General features: G+C 49.2%; 1 protein-coding gene across 15 annotated transcripts in view; it reads right to left on the reverse strand.

Annotated features, from left to right (window-relative positions):
- Window positions 1-13,676, reverse strand: part of ASTN2 (astrotactin 2) — a 324,948-nt gene that overhangs the window by 181,282 nt on the left and 129,990 nt on the right. For 14 of the 15 annotated variants that reach the window (XR_011089090.1, XM_068656627.1, XM_068656614.1 and 11 more), the window contains one exon: window positions 4,973-5,140. Coding sequence is in view for 14 of the 15 variants with exons in the window: in XM_068656627.1 (XP_068512728.1) it covers window positions 4,973-5,140 (168 nt within the window). In the remaining variant the exon portion in view is untranslated. Of the gene's footprint in view, window positions 1-4,972; window positions 5,141-10,231; window positions 10,347-13,676 lie in introns of those variants that run through there. The other variant, XM_068656628.1, reaches the window with a different exon arrangement.

The following is a 13,676-nucleotide window of genomic DNA, read 5'->3' on the forward strand; positions in this document are numbered from 1 at the left end:
CTAACAGCAGTTCAGCTTTGGAGGAACGAGAAAGGAAAACTCTTTTCTAATGGGATGAACTTCCTCATTGATTTTTTTGCTCCATCCCTAAGGGGACACAGCCACCACGAGGCAGGACAACCAGACCTCTCTCCCCCAAGCCTGGGGCTGAGCCCCCTGGGCAATGCTCCCTCGCCCCACAGGGGCAGCACCAGCTTGGTGTGGACACGATGGGCAGCTTGAGGTGGCTCCTTGGAGGCTGAGGGCTCGGCTCTGTGCTTTGGGTGTGCAGGGAAAACCTGGAATCAACTTGACAGTTCCCCTCCTCTTCCCCCACTACAAGTCACCCTCCTTGCCCAGACGCATCAAAGCAGTTAAAAGCAAGCTTAACTTGTGAGGCTCGTGCCTGGTTTACGCTCAGCACAGATATTATTTTCATTATCATTTGCTAAGCCCCTGAGCCGTGCTGCCGAGGGAGCTCCCGGGGGGCACACGTGCGTGGCTGATGCAAGGCAGCAGCGCGAGGTCCTGAGCTGGCGGCACCCAAGGGTGTTCTGCAGCGCCCGGCTGCTGCCTTCTGGCATGTCCACTGCCCAAATCAACGACCACGGGTGAGGAGTGACCTTCTGCAGTGCTGCTGGGATGGGTCAGGCAGGTGAGATGGGCCCAGGAGCACTCGCTCCCCTTCCCTCCCCTCCGTGGCCTTTAGACAAGCTCAGAAATGCCATTACAAGAACATTAGTAGCTGCAGGATTAAACACTCTAATGGCAGAAAATGAGAGTGTAAAGACAGCACAGATAACCTTAACTCAGCCCCCTCGCGGGCATGCATTTTGATTGCTGTTTATGTCTAACACTTCAGCCCGAAGCTAAATTAGCTTGGGAGTTAACTGCCTCCTGCCCTGCTTGGTGCAGAAGGCAAGCTGTGCCGCCGCTTGGAAGGAAATCGTATATTACATGGTTTTTGACCAAGTTATTAAACTACATACCTTAGAGAGACGGAACCTCATCTTATAAAAGTCTAAGTCAATAAAGACACTGGGATCTTCCAACAGCGAAAATAGCCGAAGTGTACGAGAACAAACAAATATTACTTGATGTGCACAAAAGCCGCATGATATTACACTGAACTATCAGTGAAAATGACTGTTTTCGTAAACACAAATACACCCTCACTGAGGTTGGTCAGCTGCTGATTTACATGTTCAGCTCTGCAACCTCCAAATCCCCTTTACAAGTGCCTTTAAAAAATGGGTATGTTTAACAACGACTTTCATCTGTTTCCTGCCTGCAAGAGCCTTGTCCTACCAGGACAGCAAAACCATCTGCAGCTCAGGTGACAAACTAGCCCATTTGGAAGATGATGGAAACCTTTTTTTTTTTTTTTTTTTCCCTGCCAATTTCTAGAAAAGACCTTTCACTACCACATCTAATTGGGTTCTTACAAGCATGTGCCTATTGTTTTGTGGGTGCAATCAATTGTGGATGCATAGAAGAGAGCTTTGACGGGTAAGTGCCTGATTTATGGATGGGGAAAAAAAACCAACGCACTTGCACCTGCTAATCAAGGTAGCGATCCATCTCATTTATGCCACTGCTCTAGCAAGCCTGACAGCACAGAATCACAGGCTGTTTTTCCCAGCGTTTGGCCCTCGGGGACCAATTCTCCAGCAGGCCTCTTAAGTGATGCCCACAGAATGTGCAAGTGAATCAGTTTTGTGCATACAAAGCAGGTAATTGTGCTCACAAATCAGGATTTGCATATGCCACCAAAAATGGATGCCCTCGTAAATGTTACCAGCGCTGGTGAGGGTGGCGAGTGACAAAGGGCTCTGTGATTGTAGGAGAAGACATCCCAGAGTGTGGCACAGGTGCCACATCCACTGGAAAAAACAGAGAGTGAGGAGAGGTGCCTGCGAGCACCAGCAGGACACAAACCTTCCTTGTCCTCGCTTCAGGCAGCGCCTGCCAAGAAGATGGGGCATTTTGGCTGAAGCTCTCCAGCTGAGGAGCAGCTCTGGGCCACGTTGTCTGCACTGCGTGAGGATGTGCCAGCATCTGGAAGAGGCACCCAGCTCACCTGAAGGGAAAGATGGCACTTTGCTCATGTGCAGATGTTGGTGCTCTCTCCGAAAAGCTCTGTTGAGTTGGTACTTTGCAATACGGGCTTGAAATTTGTCAGGGGCAGCAATCATTTAATTAAAGAATGAGTCACACTGCAAAGACACAAGGGAAGGCAAATTAAGGTCAGGCAAGCAAAATGTGTTTTGGCATTTCCTAGCGTTTCAGAGCCACCGTTTTCAGTGTGGATTATTATTTATACTGAAGTAGCACTCAGTGGCCTCAGTCACGTATCAGCACATCGCACAGACAGGCGTTAAACAAAAACTCCAACCCAAAAGAGGTTTTCAGTCCTGTGAAGGGTGAGAGGTTGAGTCTCAGCAGACAGAGCCTGCGTGACCTGGTGGCCTCTGTCCAAACGTGTGCCAGGAGCTGCTGCTGAAAACACCTCTGCCTGAACCCTGGAGCAAAGCTCTGGGCCAAAGCTGGATCCATACTGCAGGAGAGATCAGCTATAAATGTGTGGGAGCATTTCTAGGCTGGCCCTGCTACTCTTCAAAGGGGAAACCTGCAGGGCAGTCATCCCCCAGGCAGGACAAACCTTGGTCCAGCCTTCTCCTGGACACCCAGCAAGAGAGGAGGGAGAGCAGGGAAACTCCCTGCACCCACTGCTTGGGATGCTCCCAGAGATGATAAAATCCCTGACCTGGAAAGGTTGAAACCTAGATGGGATTTATATCCCCTAGTAAAACCACAGGCCTCTCTCTCTCTCACAGTGATAAAAATAAATCACCCTTAAAAATAGAATGACATTAATAAAAATAAATCTCAAAATGCACGCTGGGCATCAGAGAACTACAGTTTGCTCCCCATGGGAGCTTCTCACCAGCTGAAGGCTGGTCAACAGCGACGAATGTGAGCCATGTCTGGGGCTGTCTCCTGGGGCTGGGTGTCCAGCAGGTGCTTCCAGAGGCCTCGTTGTCAGTGGATGGCTGCTCGGCTCTTGGTAAAATTTGGAAAACTGCTCGGAAAACCTGCAGCCTCACCAGCAAGTCCTGCCCTGCCCATGGGGATCCAACGGGCACAAACAAGAGGAAGGTTCTGGTTTATCCATGTGCAAATTGCCAGGATGGAGAGGGGGGAAGAAGCTGATGTACATTTTGGGTGAGGAAGCTGACAGTTCAGAGCATGGCTTCTCTGCCCTCCCTCCATCACGGGACTGGCTCAGAGCCCCAACGTGCCAGGACCACAGAGGCCTGCTGCCTTGCTCCTACTGCTATGGCTGTCACCTCTGAAGAGCTCACAGACCCTTCAAACCCATTTCCTTCTCCCCATCCCAGCACCTTCTCTCCATCCAACACCCAGGATGCACCAGACTTCAATCAGCATCAGGCAGAGTCATCGCCACACAGGTTTTGGCCAGATGGGAAGCAGGGATGGGAGCTGTAAAGCAGCAGATGAGGTTAGGACCCAGCACGGCGCCGGAGCTGAGCAGCTCCCAGGTTAACGAGCATCACTCCCTTCCCTGCAAACGAGATCTGACACGTCCTGCTCAAGCGTGGGGCATCCAGCGAGAGGGAGAAGCTGCTCTGGTGCACTGGGGATGCACAGGGAGCAGCAGCAGCTGCTGTGGGAGAGCACGAGACCACGCAGGGGCTGTATCAGCCCTTCTCGGTGCCAGCGAGTGGAGCAACCTCCACAGGGTCTCCTCGTGGTTTCTGCTGGCAGCAGAAGTTTTTCCTTCCTCCTCCCCTGGACCTGGGGAGAGCTGAAGTGATCTTCCCTTGTCCTCAGAGCTGTCTGCGTTTTGCTGATGTCCTTCTGTGCTGAGCCACCTGGGTGTGAAGATCCTCCTCCTGCATCACCTCCACATGCCAGGGGGCTGCTGCCACCTCCCACCTTGGGGCTGCAGGTGACACCCAGGGCTTGTCGGCATGGGGAACTGGCCAGAATGATTTCTGTGCTGTGGCTACGCCTGTCAAGACTTGACTTGAGGACCAGGAATGTGAAAAGAGAACGTTGTCTTGACCACGAAAATGGATTTATGAGACCTAGGTTAGTATTTGCATCTCAGCTGAGAAGGGAGAGACAAAAACAGCCCCCTCCTGCCAGCCCCCAGCACACTCTTTGCTCCCAGCTCATGGCCTGGAAAGGTTTCTTCCTTTCCAGCTGCCATGTATCAGCAGCTCAGCCTATGGCAGTGGGATGCTCAGAAGAAGCCTGCTCCTCCGTGAGCTGTCCCTCTGCAAGCCCACCAAAAAAACAGCAGCCAACACTCATTTCCCACCCCACAGACCCCCTTCATTCCCTGGTTGCACTTTCACTGTCTCTGTGTTCCCAGGTGGCTGCAGATCCCCGTGTGTCACCCAGGAACACATGAGCCAGAAGGAAAGGGGCCACTTTACCAGCACAGCAGGGGCAAAACTGCGTGCAGGCAGGGTGTGCTCAGTGAGAAACTCATCTGTGGGTTAGGAAAGACAGCAGCAGTGTCTGCAGCTCCGCAAGGCAGGTAGAGGAGAGAGCAGACCTAGGTCATATAAGGCAGGAGCAGAGATGGGAAGTGCTGTGCTCTGCCAGTAAACAGTCAAAGAAAGACAAGGGATGGTGACGGGGCAAGATGATGGGTAGGTTTTCCAAAATAGACAGCAAAACAGCACAACTTATACGCAGCCAAACTCCACGTGCCTGCTATCACCACACCAACGAACTGACAGACCCTCTATTTCTAATCCCCATCCTGGCACCCACCTCCTTGATGCCTTGCTAACGGTGGTCACCACTGTGTGGCCCTGTTGGTAACTCTCCTACCCTGTGCCTAACACCAGGCTAACGTGGGGCTGAGCCAAGTGGGCATTGGCAGACCCAGAGACAAACCTCCTCCCTCTCCTCTCCAGCCACTGAAGGGTTTTGGCTCTTCCCAGACCTCCCTTACCTGTTTCTTGGTCGCACAGCTGCTCGCAGGCATCGGTGGTCCTCTGCCCACAGAGGTCTCTCACCCAGGGTGACGTGGCATTGATCTGGTAGTAAAGGGACAGCTTGGCTGGGTTCAGCCAGTCGGAGATGTCCAGGTAGCTGCCTTCGCTCACAACGAAGCTGCTGCCTAAGGGTGGAATAAAAAAGCGTGTTAGGTGTGCAGAAAAAGGAAAAAAAAAGTAAAAGTAAAAAAAAAAAAAAAAGGAGCATGTCACAGGGAAGAAAAGGGATATCTTAAATAAGGCACCAAGGAATCTGTACAGGAGGCAGCAGAACTTCTGAGCTCCTGCCCCATCATTCTCCACAGCAGAGCCCCTACTGCAGCGGGTCACACCTTGGTACTCCAGCAACAACGGCAGAAACCAGCCCTGCAAAGGCTGAGAATTGGATGAGGGGCATGGGTCGGGGTGCTGTGGGCTCCTCAGCCTTCTCTGACAGATTACTAAGCTACTTTCACTCTCTCGTTTCTGATTTCTCTTTCATGCCGATTGGGGAAAAAAAAAAAAAAAGAAAAAAAGGAGAAAAAAAATGGCCCAGTATCAGACACGCTGTTCTTCTGTAGCTGGTGTGATGCTGAGATCAGCAAAATACTGCTGGAATCACCAGCACTCACACCAAAGAGCTGCATTTGGCTGTGAAGTTCCTCCACACCAACAGCCCAGCAGAAGGTCTGAGTGCTCCACCAGCTGAGATGCTCCCCCCATCCCATCCCACCCCTCCCAGTATCACGAGATACTGGCTCTGATTCCCAGATCCCTGCAGGAATGCGGACAGATGCGATTATTCTGACCCATAAGATCAGAGCATCACGTCCCCGGCTCACACAGGTGGTGCCCACCAGAGGCAGGATCCCAGAGGCAGGAGGCCAGCAGCACCCCAGCCCGTCCCCACCTCCCAGCTCAAGGCAGCAAAAACTGGCCCAAAACAGCTCCCCGCAGCAGAGAAACTCCCTCACTCTCTCCCCCGAGAATTAGAAGAGAATTCCTGCCAAAAAAAATCTTTCCTTACAAAATCTTACGTTTCTTTATTTTGTGAAATGTATTTTTCCCCACTGGCATCTGGGAATATGCATCATCTAATTAGCCAAATAGATTTTCAGTTCAGCCCAATCATTTCCTTATCTAACATCTGAGGCCCAGCATCGCTTGGGGGATTTTGCAGGCACAGAGGTCCTCATTAACTCTGATCTTCAATTACATTGATTATAAGACTGCCTCCATAATAGTGTTGCACGGATCAGAGGGGAGCCAAAAAACCTCTGCCATTAAGCGGTGTTTTACAAAAGTTACTGGGGTAAAAGCCTCTAAAAACAGGGGAGAAGAAACCTTCAGAGAGGAGTGGCCCAGGTGAACTGCCAGGTAAGGCAGGAGATAGCAGGCATCCTCCCAGGTGCTAGGACATGGAAACAGGGACAAGCTTTGCAGACACTACCTGAAGACCCAAATCCTTCTTAGTGATTACACGAGGATGGCAAGTCTACAGATCCAGGGTGTTAGTTTCCTGAAACTTGAGGGCTTATGTCACTTAGAAAAATAATGTCTAAGTGCTTCGCTAAGCACTGCAAAAGTTCTTAGCTCAATGAAAGCCAAGAGATTAAAAAAGCAGAAAAATAGGAAATATAGCAGCAACCACCCCACGTGAACCTGCTTGAACACAAGCTTTGCAATTTCCTTTTGAATGAGAATTGCAGATGCTTGAGGAGGAAGGAGCCCATCTCAACCTCATCCTGCACCACGTTATCCACACAAAGGATAAGAAAGCAAAGCCTAAAGTCCGACATTCAGGAGAGAGACCCCATTTCCAGGTATCCTGAGATCTCAGCACCATAAAAACATGGCTCCTAATTTACGTGAATTCAAATCGTTTGTACTGATACTGCCTAAACAGATGCATCTCTGCGTTGGTAGCTGAGGAATGCAGCCCAACTCCTGACTGCACGAGCACACAGAAAGGAGAGCTGCAGCTGCTTGGGGACCCAGCGGAGCAGGAGCCTGCTCGCCAGGGCTGCAGGAGATGTCTCAATCAGCCACACGGCAACAGCAGATTGCAGGGCAAATGCCACAACACCAGAGGAGAGCATCGAAATGCCAGGCTCAGAGAATGTCCTTAGAGCCATCTGATTTCTTCTGTTAATTATCGTCTCTGCCATCAATGTTGAAAGACAGCTTTAAATACCAATGGTAACTATTGCTGGTTTGTTTTACCAAGTGAAATGCATCGTGAACCCGTTGGGAGTGTTTACATCCACACAGCATCCTGTCAATCTCGCTTGCTTGTTTTTGTAGCTTCCTAGCACGGCTCAAGAAGCACGTAAGTGCATTTTGAGGCTCGGTTACAGACAACTCCCTCTGTGCCCAAAGACTGAAGAGCAAAACCACCAGCTCTTGATTAAATCCTTACTTAATGAACCCCACTTCTATTTAAAATACAGCCAGAGTAAAAGCAACAGAAGCAAATCAGACATAAAATAGTCGTATAATTAGGATTTGTAAAGAGGAAGGTGACTTGAGCCGTTGGAGTGCCCTGGCACAGGACCCAGCGGGTGACAGCGGGGAAGCTGTCCTGGGACGGGCTGACCAGAGCCAGGTGCAGTTTTGTTGGGTGAAAAAAAAAAGCCACAGATTTGAGAAGCTTGAAATAATTTTCAGATTTTGCTTTGTCATATTTTTTACAAAGAAAGACCTTCCCAAATATAATGCAATTGGAATTGAAAGAAATAAAAAAAAAAAGGGAAAAAAAAAAAAAAAAAAAGGAAGTGAAAACACCTGAATCCAAAATCCCTGAATTTAAAGTTCAGTGAGATATTATGTGGTTTTGTTTGTTTTTTTTTCCCCATTTCAGTCTAAGAAAAAATAAATAAATAAAAAAGCTGGGGAAATTGAAAGTTCTAATTAATTGTAAACCCTTCCTTTCCTTCCTAGGAGGAGGAGGAAAGAGGGGACAACTTCCAGCAAGGAAACTTCTCACATCACGGCCCAGAGACGGGTAAGGCTGTGAGATGTATTCACAGATACACTCCTCACCTTCACTCTTACTGAAAACACAAACAAACAAAAATCCCAACCTTGATCCTTTCATAGCTTGACTAAAAAAAAAAAAAAGGAGGAAGAGAAGCTTTACAAATATTTTGAAAGCTAAAATTCTGAAGATTTCAAAGCCTCTCTTACACAAATTTTCTTTTTGTTTTCAAAGAATCCACACACATAAAACAGTTTTCACAAGTCACCAGCGTGCACTTATCAAAAACATCTTGAAAAGCCAAGAAGGGGAAGATTGAATATCAAATCCTTTCAGAAACCACCGAGAACAAACATTTTCTAAGCGAGAGCCATTTCAAACACCTTCAGCTCGTCAGAAACATCCGCCAGATCTGCCTTCTCCAACGCGCGGCGTTCAGTGGAGGTGACAGAAGAGGACAGCACCAGGGGACATGAAACCCATGGGGACACGAAACCCATGGGGACATGAACCCCATGTGGCTCACACCGCCTGTGCAATGGTGAGGGAAGCCCCAGCTCTGAGTTGTCCTCTGGAGATGCGCTTTGAGAACCACAGACCCAGCTGCTTCGCCCAAACCCGGCCTCCAGGTTGAAGCACACACACGGGGACCACAGGGAGCAGGGCCCCGGAGATGCCATCCCCCAGCTGACTGCCTTCAGCTCAGCAAAATTCCCCTTAAACACAGACATTTAGGGCCCAGGTAAACCATCCAGCAGCCTCACACCAGCCAGACGAGGGAACACAACAGCAGCAGCTCCCAACCTGCCACCACCTCCCCGTGGTGTAGGACACGGCCCTTGGGCTCCACGGGCTGTAGGAGCAGGACTGCACCCTGTGCTGGCACCAAGGGGGACTGCACTACAAGGCTAAGCACTGCCAGTGCTTCGAGGGATTGTTTTGTTTAGGTTTTTGCATGCGTCTGTGTGTGTTTTTCTCCCCCTTCGTTCTCAAATGCTGATCAAAGCCGGACCTGCTCAGGCTGCATCCAAAGTTCGCGTCTCTCGTGCTGAGGTCTCCTTCAAAGTTCAGTGGGACTGCTTAAGCCTTGACAAAAGAACCTTGAAGTTTTGACATTTCAAAAATCATTTTCCAGAACAAAACAGGATAAAACAGCTCAGAAGAGATATCTAACAAGGGAAAAGAACAAAGCGCCCAAAAGGCAGCCAAAAGGGTTTGGCTTTTCCTTTCTCTTTTTTTTTTTTTTTCAAGGGACGAGATCAAATAAAACATTTTTTTTTTTGAAGAATTTCTGTTTCTTCCTCCCTCCTCTCTTTTTGTCTTCTTTGGTCAGCTTGCTATATCTTGGACAACGAAACTCCCTTTTATCTAAAATTAGTATTTTTTGTTTGAAAGATACGGGAGGTCATGCGACAGGTTGCTATTCATGTACCCATCCCTGCGCTATCTCACAATTGTAATCCTGTTAAAGATTTACTTATTTTTTTAAAGACCACAGGAAGGATTATCCTCTTGCTCCATTCTATAAGTACAAAGAATAATTCAATTTCTTTAGAGACTTTCTTTTTCTTGTAAAACTTGAAAGAACATTTCCCAAAGAGATAACTCCTCCCCTACCAGCTATTCCCATTGATCAGCTCTCACTCTCCTATCCTTGTACTGGGGAATGAGAAATTTTGCTTCTTAAATCTCTTTCAGGAAATTCAGAGGAAAAGACAGACAGATGCTCAGCTCCCAGGACACAGACACCTTGAGCCAAGCAGGGCAACAGGGCTTGGTGCAGGGTTTCATCCACAGGCTAACGCAGGGCCCAGCTCTACCACCCCTCCCCTGCTTAGCACAAAGCTGGGCAATTTTGGAGTAATTTCCATTCTGCCACATGAAATTATTAATTTCTGCTAAACTGAAACCAGGAATAGTATCATAGTGGGTTCAAATCCACAGTAGCCATTTCCGTTTTGGATAATTTTGGAATGATTTCAATTCTGCCAAATTAATTTCTTAATTTCTTCTCCTAAACTGAAACCAGGAATAGCAGCACAGTGGGTTCAAATCCACAGTAGCCATTTCCTTTTTGCTTTTAAAACAGTTTTTCTCTTGAACAAGATAAACACCTAAACAGAAAGTTTAGTAAGCTTTTAAAAGCACAAAAGTCTATACATACGTCTCTCTTTTCCATTTTTTTTTTTTTCTATCAGCCAAGCTGAAAATGCAGCTCATACCACACACAGGGCTTGGCTCCAGGAGGTATTTTCATCACCTGAACTCTGTGCACGGCCGTGGGCTGCTGGCGCCAGCGCTCCCCAACCTGCAGATGTGCGAATCCGGAGCTTCCCATGCATTACAAACGCTGTCAATCCTCACGTTTTTCACCCTGGCACAGCAGAAGCAAATTAGCGATACAAATCTGTATGTAATTACATCTAAGACTAGAAGCATCTTTCCTGTGGGAGGAGCGGGGTTACATTTTAATTGTTAAATCACACTTGCTCGGTAATTTTGACAGATTCTTTCTTTGGATTTTCTTGGAAATCAGTCCAGATTTCACCAGGGATGAACTTCTGTCAAAGAATGCATGTATTTCATTTTGTACAGCAAGTGATCACTTGGGCACCCTTCCCCAGACCTGAGTGGAACCAAAACACCCACATGCAAACGTGCCGGGGCTTCACCTCCGCAAGAGCTGGGCTGAAGCCTCCAGCACCAAGCCCTTGAAGTAAGGGGCCCCTCCGCCTGCTCCACGGTGTTATCGGGCACCAGAACTGCCCAGGTGCCAGTACCAGCACACTCAGGTCCTTAGTAGGCATCTGGGCTACCAATGACTGAGACAAATCAGATTCCTGAAGCAAAGCTTCTCTTTAATGCTCTCTATCTCCAAACTCCCTCGCTCCAGCCTGGGGCTCTTTTGCAGTGACACTTTAGATATTGGACAAGAGTTTGGGGAAATCCACCCTAAATCTGATCACTCCGCTAAGTATCTGATGGATGAGCTACGATAAGCTTTAAAGAACATGAAGTGTGTGTTAATATAAGAGAATTTTCAGCCAGCACCAAGACCAAACGTTCCCCCCAGGGCTGCAGAAGCACAACCAGGACACAGCACACGCAAAATCGATGCGCCACAGGACCAAGGTGAGCCACCACCTGCTCGTCACACCACTTGGGAGAATTAGCAAGTGAAGTGGCATGCTCTTGGCTATGCAGCCTCAGCAGATCCTCTTTGCATTGCTGCTTATTGCTGCTGCAGGTATTCCATGAATTGTTGCTTGAAAGTAAGTGTGGCCTAAGCCAGCTTCCTAGGACTGACCCACCAACACCCTGCTGAGACAGGCAGGGTCTCATCCTGCAAATATCGATGCCCGGGTTTTCATCTCTCCTTCCTATGGAAGGGAGAAGGCTAGCTGGCCAAATACACCCTGCCTTATTGCACTCTGTCCTCACCATCCCTCCCAAATCAGAGGATGAGCGGTGCTGGTGCAAGCTCAGCAGGCGCTGGGCAATGCCACCTCCCCAGTGCTGGACTCATCCCACCCCTCTCAGGATGCCACAACCCCCAGCTCCAAGCAGGCCCTGGCTGACACCACCCAAACATCATCACCAGGCCCCCAATTTGCTCCAATAAATCCCACAAGGGACTGAGGAAGAGGAATTTTCCTTCCCTTGCACGCGGAGCTGCCCCGGCACCAGGACAAGGCAAGCGCGGGATCACAAGCCTGTCACAGGCACGATAAAAACATGATGTACTTCAGCCTCCAGAATCTTATTAGTTCCTCATGCAAAGAGTGTTCACGCCGTAAAACTGCCTTGGAATCCCTTTGATCCACGCTGATACAGTTTATAAATTGATGTTAATATTTAGAGTTCATGTCTGGTGATGCTGCAGCCATTTGCTCGCATTTTCTTGCCAGCCAAGCAGGCGCAGGAGCGGGCAGGAGTTGTAAGGCAGGCATGGAAATGACCCAGTGATTAAGAGCTGATGAAATTAAATTCAATCTGCAGAGCTGCCCCCGGCACAGCCACCTGGCCAAGTACATGCTGTGTTTGGGGCAGCCAGACCCAGTGCCGAAGCACTGACCACATCTCCATGCAGAAAATGGGCATTGCTGCAGCAGAGCAACTCCAGGCTGAGAAACTGCAACAGAAAAGCCCAGTTTCAAGCCAGCCCTTTTCTTTCTGCTGATTTCAAGGGGGTTGATGTGGCTGGGGATGGCTGGGGAGCTCTGGAGCCTGGCTGCCATAGAGGAAAGCTCTGAGGGATGGAAATCTTTGAGACCCAAGCCCTTCCTCCATCCTTCTGGTGCCAAGCAGGGATGCTTCATTTGTAAATCGATGAGCATCTCCAGCTTTTCCTTTGCTGTACAACAGAGCCCAGCACTGGGCCGCTCCCCACCGCCTGCATCTCTCCTTGCTGCTTATTTCTATGCAAGCGCATGCGCAGCACGTGCCCAGCACACGTGAGCCAGCGCCTGAGGAGCCAAACTAATGCCTGGTCACCTCTGAGGGCTGCACAACGTTGAGCAGGAGATGTCAAAAGCAAACAATTTAAAGCAACAGATTTAATTAAAACCAAAATGAGAAGTTGTTGCGAGTCCAACAATTGCAGTCTACAGAGCTCAGCCAATCTTTGGGGAAAATTAGCAGAAGCTGCTAATAGCAGCATCCAATTCCACCGGCGTCTTGGAGGAAACAGTCGTAGGGGGAAGGAAACAAATAATCTTCAGATGAAACAATTACTGATCAGCTGTGTGACAACCGCACACCATCATCATTCAGGCGGGCAGATGCAGATGCATGAAAGCTTGGGAAAAATGCCCCAAAAGCTCGGCTTCCTGCAGCTCTGCCCCCTCGCCAGCCCCTCACGCCTAAAGCACTGGCTCGCTTTGCACGGCTGCCAGGAAGCAGCAGTGCTTCAGCTACCCATGAGCACTGTTCCCAGGGATGCTCGGTTTATTTTCCTTCCACCTCGCTTGCAGGGCTGGCCGGAGGAGCCGGTGCTCATCCCGTGGGATGCCCCCACACCTGCAGCTGGGCTGCAGCTGCAGAAACACCGCTGCTCTGAGCCAAGCCCTCTGCGAGCATCCCAGCTGCTCAGGCCGTGCCTCTGCTCACTGCTTTTTGGAAACCAGCCTGACCCAAGCTCTGAGCTGTCCCCGACAGAGGCAGCACCACATTTTCCCTGGCACACATCTCCAAAGAGGCAGAAAGAAGGCTGCAAATGCCCAGAGACGCCTCTGAAGCACCAGAAGCCTGGTTTATGTCCTTTACTTTATTTCCACTTATAAAACGAAGCCCTACAAGCCCCTGGTTAAGCGTAGCTCTTCCTTCCTTCTGCACGCCATGGAGGACCTCGCCTACCTCTCCCACTAAAGTATCCCGATACAAACATCCACCAACACCATATATAACCCCTTTGCAGGCTATAAAAATGGGAAGCTTTAATTGATACTATATTTCAAACTGTTGTGCAGCAAGGACATACTCCAGGCTAAGTCCTCTAGGGTATCTTTCTCCAGCCCTGCTTTCCCTGCAAGCAGCTCCCATTGCTCCCTCTCTACTTTTTGAGTGATTACTTACAAGAGAAAAACCCTCCTGAATGCGCAGAGCTGAGTGGCTAACATATTCATAAGGGGTTTTATTGCTCAGATGGAGGGACTCTCTTTTCTTTTTCCCCCCTTTGATGCTGCTAAATGTTCCTCTAAATAATG

Source organism: Anas acuta, chromosome 20 (assembly GCF_963932015.1).
Source record: "Anas acuta chromosome 20, bAnaAcu1.1, whole genome shotgun sequence".
NCBI classification, from domain to species: Eukaryota; Metazoa; Chordata; class Aves; order Anseriformes; family Anatidae; genus Anas; species Anas acuta.